The 20763-nt window shown below is 42.1% G+C and overlaps 1 protein-coding gene across 1 annotated transcript in view; it reads left to right on the top strand.

Moving 5' to 3' along the window:
* LOC126268397 (failed axon connections) overlaps positions 1–20763 on the top strand; it is a 147398-nt gene that overhangs the window by 121357 nt on the left and 5278 nt on the right. Inside the window, exons 2-6 of the mRNA XM_049973907.1 lie at positions 16882–17084; positions 18341–18476; positions 18561–18698; positions 18811–18941; positions 19665–19845. Coding sequence (XP_049829864.1) covers positions 16882–17084; positions 18341–18476; positions 18561–18698; positions 18811–18941; positions 19665–19845 — 789 coding nt within the window. The remainder of the gene's footprint in view (positions 1–16881; positions 17085–18340; positions 18477–18560; positions 18699–18810; positions 18942–19664; positions 19846–20763) is intronic.

The raw sequence follows: 20763 nt of genomic DNA, 5'->3' as shown, positions 1-20763 counted from the left end.
TGTTCGTCCAAGGATTCAGATGGTAATAGATTATGGCGTCCATATTTATAACGTGTTAATTTACTTGTTAAATACGGTTCCGTTCTGCTAGAAATAGAGTAATTTGGTCGCTTGGAATCAGACAGAAATGAATGAGCCGCCAAGGACATACTCGCTCTCAGTAAAATATGAAGGATATCAAACTTATATATCCAATTAATCCTGTGTTTTCATTGGGGTATTAAACGGAAGATGTGAAAATGTTAATCTCTGAAAATTTTCGTGTTATCTTGCTGAAAGCCGAATTCATAGATAAAATATCAGAAGGTTGACGAGTGGTGCTTGAAGTAAACAAAGCACACGATTGAATCTTGAACAAGACGCCGCGCGGTCGGTGCCTTGAGAGTATGCAAAACGGAGAGTACATCTGTTTGGCGGATTGAGGTATCAGAGTTCTTCTAGGAGCCAGTTCGCAAAGTTGTAAGACAGTGTGTCAAAGCAAGTGGTGGAAGCTAATCACATTCGTGTACGTTGCTGCAGAAATATTCCGAGAACGCGGAAAAGAACAGTGCTGCTGTTTCATAGCTCCGGTTAAAAACATACTTCCTGGTTGCGAATGTCATTTATTAAACTTCGCTCGGCACACATTACAGTACATCCATCCCCTTCCTATTCCTAACCGAAGGGGTGAAACGTCATCGCGACATGGAAAAGGACGGACTTGCAGTTACCGTATACTTTAACGTCGCGTTTTCTCACTCCCACCCCTACGCATGGTTGAGGTATCTGACAGTATTTTTATACAAAAGTCATGTATACGCAAAATTAAATTGAAAATTCTCCATACGTTACTCTCTCATGATGCTCCCTTTCTTCCCCCACCACCTATAAGCAGTAGGTGGTTCTTACACCCCGCACAATTACAGTTGATCGTAATCGAATGAATAGTATGGCAATACAGATAACATACGCTCGTTTCGAAGTACCTGTTCCAATAAGCGTTATACCTGTGGGATGTATGTTTCTGTAATGCTGTGGTTGCCCTACAGGCTTTTACCATACAACCAAGCAAGCTAGAGACTGAAAAGAGTATAATAAATAGTATTAGGAGACACGGATAGTACCATAACACTTGCGTATTATTAAAGGAGCACGTAGCAAAATGATATCGTCAAACTTAGGTGTTGCAGCGTGTGTCCTGAGACACACTACGTATAGGCGTTTGTCTGGAAACTTAATCCAACAACTCTAAAGCGTCGAAATTACAAAGATAGACGCAAGCAGTGTTGTCCAGTGTGGTCGCGTTCTATGTTTCTAACGGTCTGAATACTGTCATGCCAACTGCGTGAAGTGCCTCTTGCTGTACGTCAGCATACAAACTAAAACTTGCTGCCGTAGCAGTGGATTAGTGACAGGCACTGGCGAGTAATTGGTCCCTCTAACTTAGATATGCTGTACCGTGGTTAGCTTGCTTTCTCCGACATAAATTCCTGTGCTATATTTGTTCCTCCTGGCCCTCTACACCCCCTCGAAGTTCATCGGTATTTTACCGTTACATCTTGTATTGTGAAAGACCATCAACATCTTTCCTTTGGAATGTTAAGGCATCCTTGCTAAATGACTCGTAATGGCTTCGTGAACTACACCTCTACATTTGTGACGAGTGGAGATAAAATGTACTTCTAATGGCCAAACTATTAGGGGTGTTGATCAGAAGTTCGTTAGAGAGAGTGGGCTAATATGGGAACCGTAGAACCGAAAAAACCCGAGGGGGAGTGGGGGCGGGCTGTGGTGAGATGTGCTGGTGGCGGTGGCGACGGCAGCCGCGCCCTACGGCTCCTGCTTTCCCGCTGATTAGCCAGCCCCCCTCTCGTCCTCGCTGCGCAGCTTTACAACCCCTGTGTCGGGGGGGTCCTGTCCTCCTATCGCTACCAGCACGGAAATGCCCCTTGACAACCTTGTAGGTGCTACGTACGTGAAGAGATGAGAAAAACGAAAGTTGGGGGTGGAGGGAGCACGGAGGATAATATACTGATTACTATCGTTAGAATACTGTCCTGGAAAATCTCTTCGCATAACTTTTGAGTTTCAATTAACTGTCGGCCTCGCTATGTGCATTACGAGAATCTTCCGCGACATGTAAGCGATTCACGTGTATAACGTGCGAGGACTATACACACAAGAACCAATGTTGTTGAGGTAAGAGGTACTGCGGGTGTCATCGGTGGAATGGCAGGAGAAGCGGGAGACAAGGTTTGCCATTTCATTTTGCTGATTCGTGTTCTAGGAATAACTAACAGTGGAAGTCTCTTGTAGACCCAAATTTAATTGCTTCTTGTCCACAAAATTTCGGACGGTCCCAGCCTGAATTTTAAAAATTAAATGTGACTACAAATTCTCTAAATAGCATGTTCCAATTAGCAAGTTACCCAGATTCTTCATACTCTTCCATGCATTGCAGTTACCATGGAAACTAAATCGGTGCGGCTGTACTGTATCTGAAGTATTCAGGCCTAATTTTATTGTATCTCGAACAGTCAAAATATATTAGTCTTTCTTCATAGAATTAGAAAATAGTAAATTTAATTAAAACATAATTTCCGTAGATTTACAGTGAAAAGATATAACGGTTTTCACATTAGAATGGAAGAAATACTATGCTTCGTAAAAGACGCAACATAACCTTCTCGTCACCTCTTGTGATTTAAGAAATCACTGCTTTATGCAATATGCCAAATCTCCCCATCTGAGAAAGCTTTAGCGCTCACAGATATTTTACTTGTTACCAGAAATAAGTGTGAGCACACGCCGGCCGGAAATCCTATGAGTACTTGCGTAAAAGAAATTAGACATACACCATTTCCTGCCTACGATCAATTATCACGGCAACGTGCTGGTAAGTGTGGAGACGATCGTATCCTGTGTTCGCAATACCTTCTCAATGGGTGCACTATTTTTCTTGAACTCTTACACTACTATCTGAATACCGCAATAGAAACGGTCCTTGATCAAGTAATATCCTCTCTGTGCTGCAACATAACACTGCCACGTTCACTAATTTTCTGTATCAGAAACTCGACTTCGTAAAAACCTTCCTGAAAATATTAGACAAATTGAATTCCTTCAAAACTTCAAAAGACAGATAAGTCAGCCTGTCAGAACAGGTCTCTCCTCCTCTTCACCTCTCAACAACATACCCTCCCCCAAAACTTTTGCCTTCCCCTTGTCTTCAGTGTTTTCTGTTTGTCCTTTGTTACCAAACAGTGCCATTTCGGTTTTCTTTCATTACACTTTCCTATTCTGGCAATACTAAACACGGCTTGAAATGTACTAAACTAATAGCAATTCTTAATGATGTTTATTATTTATGTTAAGACTGTTTTGCAATATAATTGACACGTGTTGCTCCTGCTCAGATGTAGTTATTTATTGCTTATTTGGCCTGACTACTTTCGGAGTTTCAAAAAATGGCTCTGAGCACTATGGGACTGCGGTCATCGGTCCCCTAGAACTTAGAACTACTTCAACCTGACTAACGTAAGGACATCACACACATCCATGCCCGAGGCAGGATTCGAACCTGCGACAGGAGCGGTCACGCTGTTCCAGACAGAGGCGCCTAGAACCGCACGGCCACACCGGCCGGTTTTCGGAGTTTGTATTAATTTTTTGCTTTATTTTTGTTTACTGTCTGTACGTCCTAAGGTTTTTGACCTTTCTGTTTTCCTAAACGACAGCTGTCATAGGATTTGCTCATTTTCACGAGTGTTTCCACTCCATTAAACTTTGTACATTGGGCATCTTCATTTTTCAGAGATTTTGTCGATATGCATTGTTAAATCCCTAATGCACTCAACTACCTGTAAACCTATAACACTTAGGTTTTTCTTTTCCTAATATTTGAGATTTGAAAATGTTTGTAAAATAGTGCTTTTTTCCCGCTAAAGGAGTTCTCAATACTGTGCGTTTGAGAAGGTGAGGCGGAGGGGCTAGGTAGTGGTAAATGTAGGGCAATCAGTTTTTGCCGAAAGAGTGGGAAGTGTGACAAACCAGAGAGGGCGGCTTGGATGGCGAGAGCAGCATCGCCGGGACCGCTGTAGCTGGTAGGGGCGGCGGTCGATACAGCACCGCAGCGCCGCACGTGGCGGTCTCGCACAGCTCCACGTGTCCCCAGCAGCGCGTCGTAAAAAGTGAACGGCGCTGCCGTGGGAACTCTGCGCCCAGAGACAGCGTACCCATCTCGTGCTTACTTACCGCAGTACGAAAGAAGTATGGCGGCCATTTGAAACGCTCATCTCGTGTGTCCTCTGAGCTACTCTGTCGTCGCGCGGAGTCGTCGTAATCGCGGCTACGCCCGGAATTAACGTGGTCTTGGCAATGTGCTCCAAGCGAGACTTTACGCGAAGTATAGGTCGTAAACGTTCATTAACAAACCCTGCACAGGTACGCAAACATGTCTAACCACAACTCGGCAGCCTCGCTTTGACTTAAGCGACAGGGTTAAATTTTCCATTACTCCAAAGTCAATAAAGCACTGTACCAGTTGAAGTGCTGCAGTGCGTGGGTCACGGAGCGGTAACTGTACTGGGCTCAGGAAAAGTAAAGTTCTTCCACAATTATTTTCTTTACTGGAGGCATTAACAAAAGAAATTTGGCCCAATTTAATGACGGTACTCAAATCTTAACAAAGTTACGGAAAAAGTTGCAAGAATCGGTTAACTTACTGCAGTTACAGGAATATTGACATCGATCAAGGTCGAATTCGTACACGTGTATGCAGGTCACAATTTAAGAAGGCAACTCGCGCTAATCGGCCACTTTACAACAACAGAGTGTGAGAGTTATACACATGCCCTATACGTCGTTACATGAAAGGCCATGAAACATAAAATTCTTGCCGAAAATAATTACAGGTTAAACATTACTTCGTATCAATATCGTAGTACACATGTGTAACCAATTCCTGTATACAAGAGAACTTTAGGTAATACCACAAGAGACTTACTGAGCGAGACAGACTTCAAGCAGGAGCATCCAGCGCTAAATTTCTTTAGCCGCTCTTACCGTACCTCCTGTCGGGACGCGGCGCTGTCAGTCGCCTAACGACGAAATTAAAAGATTCGGGACAGTCTCATAACTCATCATAAGCCGGTGCGCGGCTCACCATCGAATTACTTCAGAACGATTGAGATACTCGATCACTGGAGTGAAAATTGCTCACAGCTTAGAGTTCATACACGACCTCAAGCCGGCTCTTAGTAGTTTCTGCCGGTAATCTTCACAATAAACTCGAATACAGTTCAAAGAAAGTTGGTCAACATGCACAGAAACATTCTTTGTTTCTGTAGAAGCAAATGAAACTTACTGGCGTCGATTAAACCTAACTGCATCCTTTTATTCATCATCGGCAGCTATCTACTGGTTACACGCTCTGCTGTGAGGTCTTTGTGCCGACCACGCCCATGCTCACTGAACCGCATCTCACAGAGAAAACAATATTTCACGCCCAGACCAAAGAACGCAATTTAGATTCCCATAGCCTTTCAGTATTGGAAAAGCAGCTTGGTTGATCACGAAAGACCACTTACATGCGACAACGGAAATAACCACTTCTAAAACACAACCTTCGCCCTGCAGAGGCACAGGCATTCTGCTTGCACCAGATGACTGTCGGCCGACTACAGGATTTGAGCTCCAGTCAGCCCCACGAAATTAACATTAAGGCCTTACTGTGAGCCAAGCTGCTGTAGCCGAATGCAGGGGTTTGACAGCAACTTCCTGCTCTCAATAGAGTATGCCTAAGGCATTTTCTTGAAAAACACGTATCTGAAATTTTTATAGTGCCTCACAGTTTTATGATTTTATGACAGTCATAAAGTTTACGCCGTTCAAAAATTGTTTAGTTTGCTAGTAAGCATCCAAACACACGCCGTACAATAAGATTGCACACCGTTAAAGGAGCTAGCCAAAATGATGCCGTCCATTGACAGAGTGAGTATCGTGCGGTAATTTTCTTTTGTATTTGGTTGGGTACAACGCAGCAACAATCCGTGACATCGCGGAAGGGTACACCATCAGCGCATCATATCACTCAGTGGTTAGAATGGCGGAGAAGTTTCCAATGTTGTCAAATAAGTCTGAATGACGAAGAACGAAGTGGCAGACAATCAGTGCAGGACCGATAATCGGAAGAGAAGTGGAAACCGTGGTGCACGAAGACCTATAGTCGGTACACACTTGGTATGTGCACATTAGCATGCCTCCCATAGCTTACCCAATTAAAGATAAATTGAGCAACAGCAGCTTACAGTATGAATACGTGGACGAAACTACGGTACTGTCAGTCACGAATGCTTGCACAGGGTCCTTGACTATGCATGCATGTCAAGCTTGCACCTGAGTGCGGTTCTCTGAGGCAATACGGTATGCTATGCCACGATCCAATAAGTCGCGCGACTCTACCATTACCCGTGCCACGCTTCTGCTGCCACACTAGCGATACGACAAACAAGACGACTCACAGCAGGCGACAACAGCCTCGCTTGTGGCACGTCGCTGCCAACCTCGTCGCGGACAACTTAAAATGTGTCAGATATTTTCTCGACACTGGAAAGTGTTACGGGTCTTCTTCCAGCAATTAAAAAAAAAGTCACGTTATCCACATTTGGTACACAGCATTGTATAGCCTGAAATGCACCAGACTAGCCAGTGACTACATTTTTACTGCAAAGATTTCAAAATACGTGCTGCTTTACTTAATTGCGAAGTAGCACAATAACACTGTGCAATAGAGAGCAATCAGTTCATTATGAAGGTGCGATATCAAATCTAATGAGAAAGGTTGCTTAGCGGAGAACTGTCACGAATCCCTTTTTTTTTTTACGTGGGAATTTAGTTTTGCTGGGAAACTAACAGATATAGCATTGCTTCATCTACATAAATTTCTTAGGCACATCAGATAGCTACATGGAGCAACCGGCAGTGAGTGTTGCGCCGGGTGATAAAACAGATAATCGTTTCGGAGCGCGAATGTTAAGGTGGTGACGCCTGACTTGTAGGCCGCCAGCCGGACGCTGCGAGCCGTTGGCGGCCGCCTGCGGCTGTGGAGAGCAGAGCTGGGCTCCAAAGCGGCGCCGTTAGCTGCTGCTCTCCACTGTAATTGGCTCTCGCGTCGCGCCGGGCCCGCGGGCACCCGTCCCAAACTGCGCGCCGTCCACACTGCGCCATTACGGGGGCAAGTTCCTGCCACGCTGCTCATATTTACCGCCACTGTAACGAGCTGCACGACGCCGCTAACTTCCCACACAGTACCGCAGTCGTACACCATCCAATACTCCGTTTCATTCCTATTGGATGTTTGTCCATTGTAGTGGAGCAGTAACAACGCTCTAACTGTCGCGCGCGCACACACACACACACACACACACACACACACACACACACACACACACACACACACACACACACACACACACACACACACACACACACACACAGGTTTGCTAGGCGCGGAAATATATTCTGCTGCCCGCAGGACGTTTCTTATTTGAAAACTGAACATGATAGTGATGCGAGAACTAGCTTCTGACACTTTCAATTCAATCAAAATTTTGTGCCAAAGAAATAGAGAAACATTTAAGCTTTCAAAAAAAGTTGGTTTTCGCGATCTCAATATTTATCACGCCATATCTTCTAAACGGTGTTGAACAATATAATTTTATAATTGGCTTCAGTAGCACATCTCGAGAACGTGTTAACTTTCTGGACAATAGTCAACAACAGCGAATTAATAAATTAAAATTTCACGTATGACTTAAAAATTTTAGCAATTCAGTATCCGAAATATAGTAAGATTTTTCCGTTCACGCTTTTTGAGGGTCAAAGCGAAAAAGTTTCTAAAAGGTTCGAATTTCTTTTGCCTGTTTTGAACTCGGCAGGTGCTATAGTTTCTACAAGAAGAGCAGCATTATGTGGCTCATTGACGAGACGCAAGTTCCGGCGCGCTTGTTATAGGCGTAATACAATGTGTCGCGACAGTAGTAGCGGAGGCAGAAAAGGCAAAACATGCAACGCAGTGACAGGTCTAAAAACGTGTTAGTTCTGGCACTCCGAAAGTACATGAAAGATAGGGGAGAGCAGGCAGACTGTGTATTAATGGGAAGAGTATACAGGAAGCGCACAGCAGTCACACAAACCTTAACCTTTGTAGGTGTCGTCGGCTACGCCAAAGCCGAAGGATTCATGAGGGGCGATTTCACTCATTACTTCATTGGACTGAATTTTTATCGTCGTTCATAGTAATGATCACAATAACATCCACCTCATTAAAACTGTTATTACAGGCTATCTACACATATCTACAAATGCATTACATTGGACATAATCTAAGACATTTCTCCTCACATGTGTTATTTTCCTTAAGAGTTTAGCCCAAATTAAGCCCTTTTGCATTTCGTTTCTAAAGTCTGCATCGGCTATGTTCGACAAATTATGCTTTTCGGTTACCAACTCGATAAGTTGCTCATCCTCCAAGGCAGAGAAATGGTCAATCGGCATTTCTCGTCAACGACGTTTCTGATGCCACCTGTGCGCACGAGAAAAACAAAAAATGCAGCTCTCACCTGTTCTCCTAAAACGACAGTCCCTACTGTCTTCCTACAGGTTGTTTGTCTAACTGTTCCTTTTGTTCCCTCTAAGTATGTTTATATTGGCCGAACTGTTGTTTGCCCTCTTTGCGTCTGGGGCACTGACGCCTTTGTATACAGTCTCACTGCCGTAGCTTCATAGAACCGCCGGGCAGTCTTTCATGCGATCCCTTGTCATGGGGATGCCTGATTCCTCACGCAAGGCTCTGGTCCGGCATTCCCGCGGTAAATGAAAGATAAGTTGCAGAGCTTCCCCTTGCAGCCGACGTATGTGTAGCGGCTGCATTCCCCCACACTGCAGACGCGTATTGTTGCACTTGTCGGATCAGCTCCAGATACAGCGTAATTCCGCACTGTGAAGGAAGCGTCGATTTTGGATTTAGTAGGGGATACAGTGCCTGCAGACGTGCATGCGCTTTTCCCCAGACTACCTGGATATGCGGCTTCCAGGTGAGGTGCCTCTCGAGAGTTAACCTGGATATTTAGCAGTGCGACACCAGGGGACGGGGCCTCCCACGATTTGCAGTGGCTGAAAGTCCGTGGACACTCTAGGACGTGTTATTACGACAGCTTCTCTTTTGGTGACATTCAACCTAAGGCGACATTTCGTAGTTCAGGCTCCCAGGATGTCGCATGCCTCCTGTAAGCGGCGACGAACGAACGACGTCAATCCTTCCGGAACTCGCGTAGTGTGTGGTTTCATCCGCATATAGTGCGAGGTATACCCTGTCTGTGCGTGGTACATCGGATGTATACAGCGAGTACAGCAGGAGGGCAGAGAGCCGACCCCCTGCAGCACCCCCGCACAGGTAGGCCTATTTGTTGAGATGCCGTCTTCGGCAAGAACGTGAGAAGTCTGGTAAAGCAGATATGACGCGATGAGTCTGATGTACAGCGTCGGAATCCCCAGTAAAAAAGTTTGTACTTAACAGTTCGAGCGGCGAGGTCTATTGCCCGACGAATTTGTAGCAGTTCTGAAGCGAATGCCGTGAAGCGTTTCCTTCAGTTTAGAAACTGAGTTGAACTCGTGAGGGCTTAAGTCAGGGGAGTGCAGTAGGTGGTATAGCACAGCCCCGTCAGTCAGACAAATCACTAACAGCTTGGACTGTACGTGCTTTAGCATTGTCCTGCAAAATTATGGCCAAGTCCTGCAGAAATTGTCATCACTTCTGTCTCTAAGCTGTTCATTTTTGGAACACAACATACTAACAGCTTAGAACAGAAGTGATGATACTTTCTGCATGACCTGACCATGATTTTGCAAGACAACGCTCAAGCACGGTACAGTGCAAGCTGTTAGTGATTTGTTTGACTGATGAGACTAAGTGCTGTGCCACCTATTGCACTCCCGTGACGTAAGCCCTCGTGAGTTCAACTCTGTTTCTAAAATGACGAAAACACTTCATGGCATTCGCTTCAGAATTGCTACAAATTCACCGGTCAATAGACCGCGCCGCTCGAACTGTCAACACAACTGGCACTGCTAAGAGTATCCTACGGCTTCCACATCGCTGGCAACGGGTTATACACAATGCTGGTGACTTCTTTGAAGGTCAGTAAAACTTTTTGTACGAGCTGCAAATAAATAGTTGCCGCTATTAAAGTTCCAACCCTCGTATACAAAAAAAGATAAGAAAAAAGTTCTCATTGCTTCTTCAAAATAAGCGTCCAAAGAAAATTTTTTCGTTCTAGTATTGTTGGGCAGTGATGCAAATGTCTGACAACGAACTAGTTTTCAAATTTGTTGATCTTAATTATTAGGTACAGATCGACTACCTAAAGCGACATGTGAAAATTTGTACTGAACCGGCACTCTAATCCCGGATTTCCCGTTTATTACAAGAGGTCACTTACCACCTTACCACCTGAACACGCTCCCCGGACCGATCCAAAGTTCCAGATTCCACATACCTGTCCATCTCTGATTATAAATTCATTTACCCACACTCGCACATCTCATGAATGGAATAAATTTCATTTCTCTGTAAACTTATTTTACGCGACAGAACATCGGAAACCACTTTAGAAAAGTTTAAAGGTTTCCATTCTCCTAAGCAAACTCAATACTGCGGTGCCATCGACTGAGTGACTGGATCCAGAACAAATAGACTGCTGCTGTCGTTGCAGCCATATTGTTGGCACTGGTCAGGGAGAAGCGGCCACATTGCCCCCACCCCACATTTTGCGATACTATTACTTTTGATTGACGTGTACAAGCATCTAAAATTATAGTACTAGAGACGAAAATTGTCGCAGTCCAAAATGTGGTACTGGAAAAGAAAGCAGACCGCGGAAAAATTCTCATCAGAAAAAGTAGTGGTGGGCATATGCTAAGGCATGGTCACCATACACAACTGCAGAGGGTAAAATGTGAAGGGTCTGGCAATGATGAACAGCAAAGAGTGTGTGGTGTTGCAGACAGGCAGGGAAAGACTTGACCCACGAGGACAAACCGACGGATCGAATCAGTGAATGCCGACGGCTTAGTCACGTGAGAAGCGGTGGAACAGAAAGAGGTATGGGAGTTCTATGTTTGGAGCAGAGGGTGCGTGACTGGCAGGGTTCGTGACTGCTGTTGGCCGCGAGCTGTGTCAGTATGCCGCCCGTGCCAGCCCGGGAAAGCGGTACACGTCCGGCCACCAGCTGCCTGGAATGTCTGACACCTTTGTGGAGGCCGTGGCTCTTCAGCTAAGCGAAGATGCTAAACGTACGTGCCGCGGGGTGCGCGTATTAAGACATTTCAGGTCATACAAGTAAACGAAGCCAGACTCTTAAAGTGATCCCATTCCTATTGTTAGAATTCCACTGCACTCTTCCTGACTTCACATGCCACTGCTGTCCTAACCTCCATGCTACCATCACAAGTGAGACCAGTGCCGCTTCCACTGCTGGCTCGGTTATCACTATTGACGCGCAATGCACCGCCGTCAACTCTCATTAAATAACGTTAAAATTTCACATAATTGTTACCACTACCGACCTATGCGTTTAAATTGGAGTTTTCACGCTTAGGAAAATTTTACTAAATTTTAGCTTCAAAAGAATGGCTCCGAGCACTATGCGACTTAAGTTACGAGGTCATCAGTCCCCTAGAACTTAGAACTACTTAAACCTAACTAACTTAAGGAAATCACACACATCCATGCCCGAGGCAGGATTCGAACCTGCGACCGTAGCGGTCGCGCGGTTCCAGACTGTAGCGCCTAGAATCGCTTTAGCGGCTTTAGCGTCAAAAGTACTTTGGCTTCACCTGGTTCACTACTCTTATTTTGTGTACCTTGTTTACTCTGATCATCGTGTTGAATACTGTTCGAAAAAAATAGCTAAAACACGCAAGAAGTGATAAACTATCCAATGCAAACTTGGGCAAACATCATGCGAAATGAAATTGTTCAGAAGTGACAACAAGGGACATTAATAATCGCTCCCCAAAGTCAAGTTACCAATGAACCAAATGCTAAGAGAGCGTCAGCACTGCTGGCTTGCCATCTTCTGTTTTTCAGATTGCATGCAATTTCTTTGTTTCGTGTGCGCACGAAAGCGTCGTCCGAGAATCTGAACTCCCAAGTTGATTAATGCGAAATTAGACATCGATGAGGAATTTGACTCTTGCTTCAAAGTTGCTATTTGGTGGCTCTTAATTGCATGAACTTCGTGTAATTCAACTTCGTATCACAGAAAAGTACCTATGTATTCTCACAGCTTTCTGCAATCGCAATCACTCCGCTTTCACATACTCATAGTTCAAATTTGTTTCAGGCCGTTCTTCTTGGATGTTAGTTTGGAAAAGTTATTTTTTTGTAACTGAAATCATTCATATTGTTAACTCAAAACTTACAAATATAGTGAAAACGTACGACGCTAGTTCTCGATAAAAAGACAAGCAGACTGAAATTTACGCACGATATTATTTCACTGTAAAAAAAAAAGGAAGAGCAGATGAGTTAGGGCGAGTTTACCTAAGAGTTGACGCCGAATGGTAGCTCAGGCACACGATATACAAAGCAATCAAACTAAAAATACATACAGTGAGTTAACACACCGATGGAGTATTACTTTCTCTCCACATCTGAGAGAGAGGCAATTAGATTAGAAAAACAAATATTATTCGCAGACTATGCCATATCGGGAAAGAAAAGGTCGGTTCCTGCACGCATTACAGTGACTGTAGCGTATGATGTAAGACGCTGTGATGAGCAATAAAATAAAATATCGATAAAACCTAAAACGAGTCTAGTGTTACTGTAGGGGCAGAACAATCTGGCGTCCCGTTTCCTCGAAGCATTTTGTCAGCATGAAACTTAAATGAAACTGCAGTAGGATATTTTTATGGCACTGTCTGATTGCACTTCGGAGCAGAAAGGAAAGTTAACCTCCTGAAATTCTGCAATTGAGAACCGAACATAACAGTACCGTTGACGGCATGGAAAAATGTCGTGTATTATCCGAGCGACCTGAATTACATCAGCTACTTCCATCATTTACTTTGAAAACTGTACTGAGCCGGTCAGATAAAATTTGTGTAACAGCATCTATAAGCACTCTACCAAATCCTTGTAAACAGGAGCATCGCGCGCTCTACATAGAACTGGAAACTGAATGACCGAATGTGCTACCTGTTGTATGACTTAGCAAGGTTTCATCCATTTCCGCTCAAGGGTGGCAGCACATTTCACTTCTGTACCAGTTCTTAATAATCCTGCATCTACAGACTTCACAGATACGTCGATTTATGGGTTTCACATCATTTATCGATTCCATCCAGAAAAACGTTTCGAGATTTTGTAGCCAGGTTTCATAGACACAGTTCTTATCCTATGTCAGTTGACATGTTAGACGCTTTTTATCACAGTCTTCAGCGCGAGAAATGATAGTTTGCCTTTCCCATTGTACGGAATCGATGTCCCTGTCAGTATTTTGTGGCACTGATCCATCAATCCCAGCTATGTTTGACCTAACAGCCTTTTAGGTGTTAAATTTCATAGAATTACGGATAGTCAAGTGTTTTCCAGTGCCAGTTCGTGTGACATGACCCAAATACTAGTCAGACTGCTAATTTCATCAAATTCGGCAAGTAGACCTTTTATTTAATTATATTTAGTTGACGATTATTGCACGCGGTTGATATCTTGACCAGATAGATCTGGCTATTCATAAAATTATCAGCTTACACAACCACATAACGAACGATGCCTTGTGTGGCTAAGTCATTAATATCACATTACTCTGTAGCACAAAATTGTGTGTCGGTGATGGACTGGTCACCTATCACCTAGAACATTCAGTCCCGCGTTTAAAGTACTCCATTCCAAATAACTGGTAGATGCGATCGTAAACACTTACTATGCTCCAGTTTCCGCTTCAAAACGGATTAAGAACGAACCTACTTGTTGTGTTTGCGAAAAATATGGCGTGCAAATCTGCAGAAAACCCGCCGTCGATGGAAACAGTAGAGCGCGCGCGCGCGCGCGCCCGCGGCTGTTGCTGGAGCACCAGCGCCAGCGCCGGCTAGCATTGTTCCCGAGCCTGCCGTCTGCTCGTCGTCTGGGCGGGCGCGGCCAGCACGATCAATACGAGCGCAGCACGGGCTGCGGCCGTTGCCCGGGCGCGAGCAGCCGCCTTCCCCCAGCCCCTCAACATCCCGCCCCACTCTGCCACGTCCCGGCGAGATTTCGCGCAGCAGCACAAGGCGACGGAACTACTCGATCGTGCGTGCACTAGACTCGCGTACTCCAGGAGGCTAAAATTTCTAACCTCCTGCTTGTAGTTGTATAGGCGTTACGATTTGTCTTCTGTTTGTCACAAGCATTACAACTCAGTTCGTCGCTGCCCCCACTATAATGAAATGACAAACATCAGAAAAAAAGTTAGGGACGAGGATGCAAGAAGTATGGCGAAAGGAAAATAGGGAGTTGCCCGAAATGAGTCATGGCAGACACAGTTCTACACCAAATTAGTGACAGCTGGGGTGAAGTTAACGTAAATCTGTTTCCTTCGAACTCAAGTGCAATGTTAACAAGTAACAAACAAATAATGTACAAATACAGAGTACAGAATTACCATGATTATTTCTGGCTCTAACACACAACTGTACTCGAGTTTTCTCCTTCCTGCTGGAAGCAAGACTATCAGAGAACATGTTAATACCAATATGGGTGTAACCAGAAAAAAATTTTACAAACCAAACTTGAAGCCTGCCGTGGTGCAGTGACACATAAGTTTCAAGACTTGAGGAGTGTTTAGTGGTTGCTGACTAGTAGCAAATGTACTCATAATGGTCACTGAATCTTAAAACTATTTTACCATAACTACAAAACTTTTGGATTCTCCTCCCTTCAAAGCTTAGGTACTGTAAGCTGTAGTAACAGCATTTTGTAACTGTAAGCTGAGAAGTTATGGAAAATAAATTCTCTCTACTGCCTATACATTATCTGAACCAAGCCACAACATTGACATTGGTGCTTCAGGTGAGTGCAGTTATATCTTATCAAACACTGTCCATTGTGATCAATATTAAACAACTGAAGAAGCTCCCACAACGTGCTATAACCCTGAAATAAACCAGTATTGTTCTCCTGCTTACAATATCCTACTTGGATATCTTGTTGGATTAGCATCCTTGGGAGAGAAAGTATTGGAAAGTAGTGTTTCAAACCAACAGCTCAATTCATGGAATCAATACTAGAAATAAGAATAATCTTCACAGGGATTTAAAGTTACTTAGTCTTATACAAAATGTGTGCATTATTCCGTAAAACACACTTTCAATAACTTGCCAGCAGCCATAAAGCTCAACAACCAATGAAATTAAGTTTGAGTAGCCTCAAGGATTTATTGGTGGCCAACTACTTCAGTGTGTGTGTGTGTGTGTGTGTGTGTGTGTGAGACAGTAAAGTACAATCTAACTTCTGCACCATTTCAGTGCAGTAGTGTGTTCATTGTAAATAAGTATTATAGTAGTTGTATTACATGTTTATTACCTTATAAATAATTAAAAAATATTTTAAATTCAGTGGATTACTAATTGTAAAATTAATTTCATATAGTGTTCATTAAAAAATGATCATTCCACTTGGAACCTGTGGAATGGTACATTAGCTTATTTGTTCTAGTTGTAAATATTTGTCATGTATTGTTGTATTTCTGACATGTTCTACATCCTGGAGGACCACCTCACTATGGATCAATTGGAATGAAAGGAAATCTAATCTAGAACCACAAAGCCTTTGGGGTTTTCCTAGAATGTGGTCAGTTCTTCCCACAACTTTGTGTACTAGCCCAGAAGGATGTGTAAACGTTCATTGTTTATAAAGTGAAATATAAATACTGGCAAAAGAAAGCTTTGCAAATCTGTTCTATGCCAAGTTTAGTAATATCACTTGGGAAACGTAAAGATTCACTCGTCACTGTCAGCTTTAATTTCCCAACTAGCTTGACTATTTTTGGCATTGTATTTTGCTGTAACTGCTTGCAAACTGTCAGCAGAGTAATGAAAAAACTGATTTTGTGGGAATGGAATTTGTATTAAGACTGAAACAGTTGATTCCACAGATGAAATACTAACCACTTTGCAGAAAATTAGTTTATTTTGATAAAATGAAGATTCTGAGTATAAGCTTCTTTCGATGCTTAATTCTTGATGGATCAGACAAAAACTGCAATAAACTTCATAGGACTGATGTTTGAAATAATTACAAAAAGTAGTGTTATAACCAATCTTGAAACATTACAGTACCTTCAGGAAAATAGTCACTTAAACTGCTTCTGTAGAAGTACTATTCCATAGAGGGCCACAGTAAACTATCCTTTACATGAAAGGAGCATTTTGGAAACAAAGTGAAGATCGATGCATCTGCAATGGACACGAAATGTGAATCATCTAAAAGGATGAGCTTTTCAAAAACACAAAAGAGATCAAGGAAATATAACATTAAATGTACAAACATTATACTCTTAAAATATATGCCTGAAAGAAACTTAACAAATTCTAAACTTAAGTCTTCTGAAACACACTTCGGTGATTCATCCACACATTGAGTCACCAGAAGACTAATCACTTAGCCTTCAAAAACTGCCCATCCATCATGTTGTATTAAACTCATTAATCCTATTCAGGTCTCTTGTTTTTGCCACAACATGGTGAACACAGGCTCTTTTTATCTAATTAACTGTAAGGATGTAAGTAAGTGTCTTGTTGTAAGATGTGTGTGTGTGTGTGTGTATATATATATATATATATATATATATTTTTTTTCAGAATGTTGATCACAAAATGAAGTTCCGGTCGAAAAAGGGACAGCTGCCATTTGTGGAGCTGAATGGTGAAGAAATTGCTGACAGTACCATCATCCTAAAAGAGCTGGGACAAAGATTTGGGAAAGACTTGGAAGCAGGTCTGACAAATGATCAGAAGAATGTCTCTCATGCAATGATCTCAATGATTGAGAATCATTTAGTTTGGTAAGTGTAAAACGCCTCTTCAATAGTCACAGAAGCTGAGTATATGTAAAGATGTCAGTTCATATCTGGTTGAAAGTTCACATTAATTTTGTCAATGAGTGAAACAAAGTTAACACTGTGCTGACATGTATTCTTACTTTAATGTTCTGTGGCCCTGGTTTAATATGTTCAATAGATAAATGTTGGAGATATAGAGCAGAGCAGTCTGCTCATGCCAATGTTAATGTGATCTAGATCAGGGCCTAAACATTTTCAGCACCATGTAGTTTGTCAGTTTAGTTCTAGTAATGTTACAGCCTGCTGCATAACATGGGATTATTTCTGTATTCCACTTTCTAATGAATTTGGTGCAATTACAAATTTCTCAAGGCAAAATGGCCTTTCATTTGCCTCTAAAATAAAGTAAATAAAACCAGTTAAGTGCAGTGAAAGTTGCTTTAGACACTGTCTAAACTATCAGAAGCACAACACCATGTGGAGTCCTGGCAGAGCACACATGGACCTAAACTCAGAGGAGTTTGCAGCAATGCCCCTGCTCCCATGCAGATCAGGAGGGAAGGCAGAAAGTATATGTAGAGTGGACAATGCAATAGCATCTTGGTACATTATCACTGATGACTACTTGGCAGGATGCCAAAATATGGTACAACTTTGACACATCCAGAGTGATATTGGATAAGTTTCTTTTAAGGAAACTTGGTGAGAAATACTTAAATAGTAATAAATATTCTGGTTTTATGGATGTCTCACCAACAGATATTATCTTAGTTTAGTTCAATTACTAGTCATTAATTCAGATCATAAATAATTTTCTATTTTAGTGGTTTTCAAATATTTAAGCAAAAAACTATTGAATTTGTGTGAATTTTTGTTTCGTCCAACCCACGTACATGTGTTTGCTCTGAAGCATTCTTATATCTTGTGCTTCATATCATATTTTTTCTCTTTGATACCATCTCAAGAAATGGAGATACGTTGTATATTTTGTCCTACCATATTTGTGGCAATATGGCGCTCAAATGAAAGGTTCAGAAAAAATTGAATGTTACGTGGAATTGACTTAGATTTCTGCATTGAGGAAATTTTTAGAGACATCCATTAGGGCAATTTGTAATAAAGTTGGCAAGATACTCTGTTACTATTATTCTTTCTCTCTATGTACTAAATGTTCATTCAATCATTAAATAATGATGTAAGGTATCATCACATGGCAGACAATCACAAAGAAAGAATATAAAAAAATTTACATTTTACAGGGTAGTTGCGTGGTGGAGGACAAAATACCCAGATAATGTTATCAAGGGATATAAAGTAAACCTGCAGCATGCCCTTGGCTCAAAAATCCCCAATGGAATATTAAACTTCTTCTTCAAGTTCACATTTGCCCGCAAGGTAAAGTTACATGAACATAAACTTATTTACATCTGAGTACATTGTTGGCAGTTTATATCAAAAATAAATGTTTCCATGTTTCAGGGAGCGAAGAAAGTGAAAGCTCAAGGAATTGGTGTACACAAGCCTGAGGAAATTATTGAATTTGGTCAAAATGATCTCAAAGTACTGTCAGATATGTTGGCAGACAAACCTTTCTTCTTTGGAGATGAGCCGACGACGGTAATTTTTCTTTACATTTTTGTTTTAAAAAAAACTTGCTTGATACTCCACTTTCACAAATGCTATGGTTAAAGATTGACATTTAATTTACTTTTGTCTTCATATTTTTCAGTTGGACGTTGTAGCATTTTCAAGCTTGGCTCAGATATATTTCATCGAAAAGGAGGTTCAGTATTCGCTAAGAGACTACATGCAAGAGAACTGTGCAAACCTAGTAGGCCATGTGAACAGAATGAAAGAAAGGTAATATATCTGCCATGTTGAGATTATATATATACATCTTAACATTTTTGTTTTATATATAAACAAAGATTCCAAGACTTACCAAGTGGGAAAGTGCTGGTAGATAGGCACAATAACACACACACACACACACACACACACACACACACACACACACACACACACACACACAGAGAGAGACAAAAGCAGACATATTACTAAGGATAACTATTACCAAGAGGATAACTGAAGTATATTTTGTGAGAAATATGTCTGCGCGTGTGTGTGTGTGTGTGTGTGTGTGTGTGTGTGTGTGTGTGTGTGTGTGTGTGTGTACACCTGTCCTTTTTTTCCCCCTAAGGGAAGTCTTTCTGCTCCCGGGATTGGAATGACTCCTTACCGTCTCCCTTAAAACCCACATCCTTTCGTCTTTCCCTCTCCTTCCTGAAGAAGCAACCATCGGTTGCGAAAGCTAGTAATTCTGTGTGTTTGTGTGTTTTGTTCATTGTGCCTGTCTGCCGGCGCTTTCCTGCTTGGTAAGCCTTGGAATCTTTGTTATTAATATATTTTTCCCATGTGGAAGTTTATATGCTTCACATAAAAGTTTGTGTTAATGGAAGAAATTTGAGTAAACTATTGGCTAATAACATTCATTCTTGGGTTTAGAATATTACTAAGAGGATAACTGAAGAATATTTTGTGAGAAATTATGTATAATTGTATAAATTTAATTTCTGAACACAGGTGCTTCCCTGACTGGGAAGAGATCTGCAAAACTCTAGATCTGAACTCTCACCTGCCTAAGCCTCCACCAGAAGAGAAAGAGAGCAAAGGAAAGGAAGAGGAAAAGAAAAAGGAGAAGGATGAGAAGGAGGGTGACAAGGAGGGTGACAAAGAGATTGAAAAAGAGATTGAGAAAGAAAAGGTACAGTGTAAATACTAGCCTTTAAAAGATCAATATTAATTTTGACATCAGATTTATAGTAGTTGTAGTAGTAGTAGTAGTAGCAGTAGTAGTTTCTCCTGCATCAATGAGGCAACCCAATAAAGAAACAAGCAGCTTCATTTCTTGTTTTGGTTTTTAGAATATCGTATTAACACCTAAAAGTTGGCTAACATACTTCTGTTTCCTCCATTGTTATGAATGCAATTATATGTTGTTACTCCATGTACTAGCCCATGTAGTGTATTAAATCATGTACTGATATTAGCTGCAGCTGTCCCTGCCCTCCCCTACCCCTTTCTGCATAAACTCCTAAACATGACATTTCATGCCTCAGTCATTACAGAAGTTTGTGGAACTGCAACATGGCCCACCACTGTTCACCTTTAGGTATAATCCAAACAAAATTAAGTCATTTATGGGGGAAAAGTATCGGTCAATAAGACGTGTAAAAACCCAATTTTTGGGCCAAATAGTTTTTGTGAAATCGAATGAGAAGTCTGTCAAATCAGTGGGAACACCATGCGTCTGCACAGGCGAGCAGCGCAGTGATGTCAAAATCGCGCACAGTGCGGAATGTGGAGAGCATGTGTCCGCAGGAGCGGAAGGGTTAATGAAGAGACAAAGCACTAGAAATTTCAAAAAATTGCATTCAAACGAATAAAACTCATGAAGTAAGGCACTTAAATAGTGTTTTAAATAAAGAAATTATTAAGCATCACACAGGGTTTGAACTCTTAACCTTTCACTTAGCAGCCCAAAACATTAAGAGTTACACTAACGCAACTCGTCTGACATCATAATTCCATCATAATTCCATGAGAATTCTAACACGTCACGCAAAGTACTGACAAACACTCTTGGTATGACTATGAATTACTGGAGTTTTGTCGAAGTACA

Source organism: Schistocerca gregaria, chromosome 1 (genome assembly GCF_023897955.1).
Source record: "Schistocerca gregaria isolate iqSchGreg1 chromosome 1, iqSchGreg1.2, whole genome shotgun sequence".
NCBI lineage: Eukaryota > Metazoa > Arthropoda > Insecta > Orthoptera > Acrididae > Schistocerca > Schistocerca gregaria.
The sequence above is the reverse complement of the archived record's forward strand: the minus strand, read 5'-3'. Positions and strand labels throughout refer to the sequence as shown.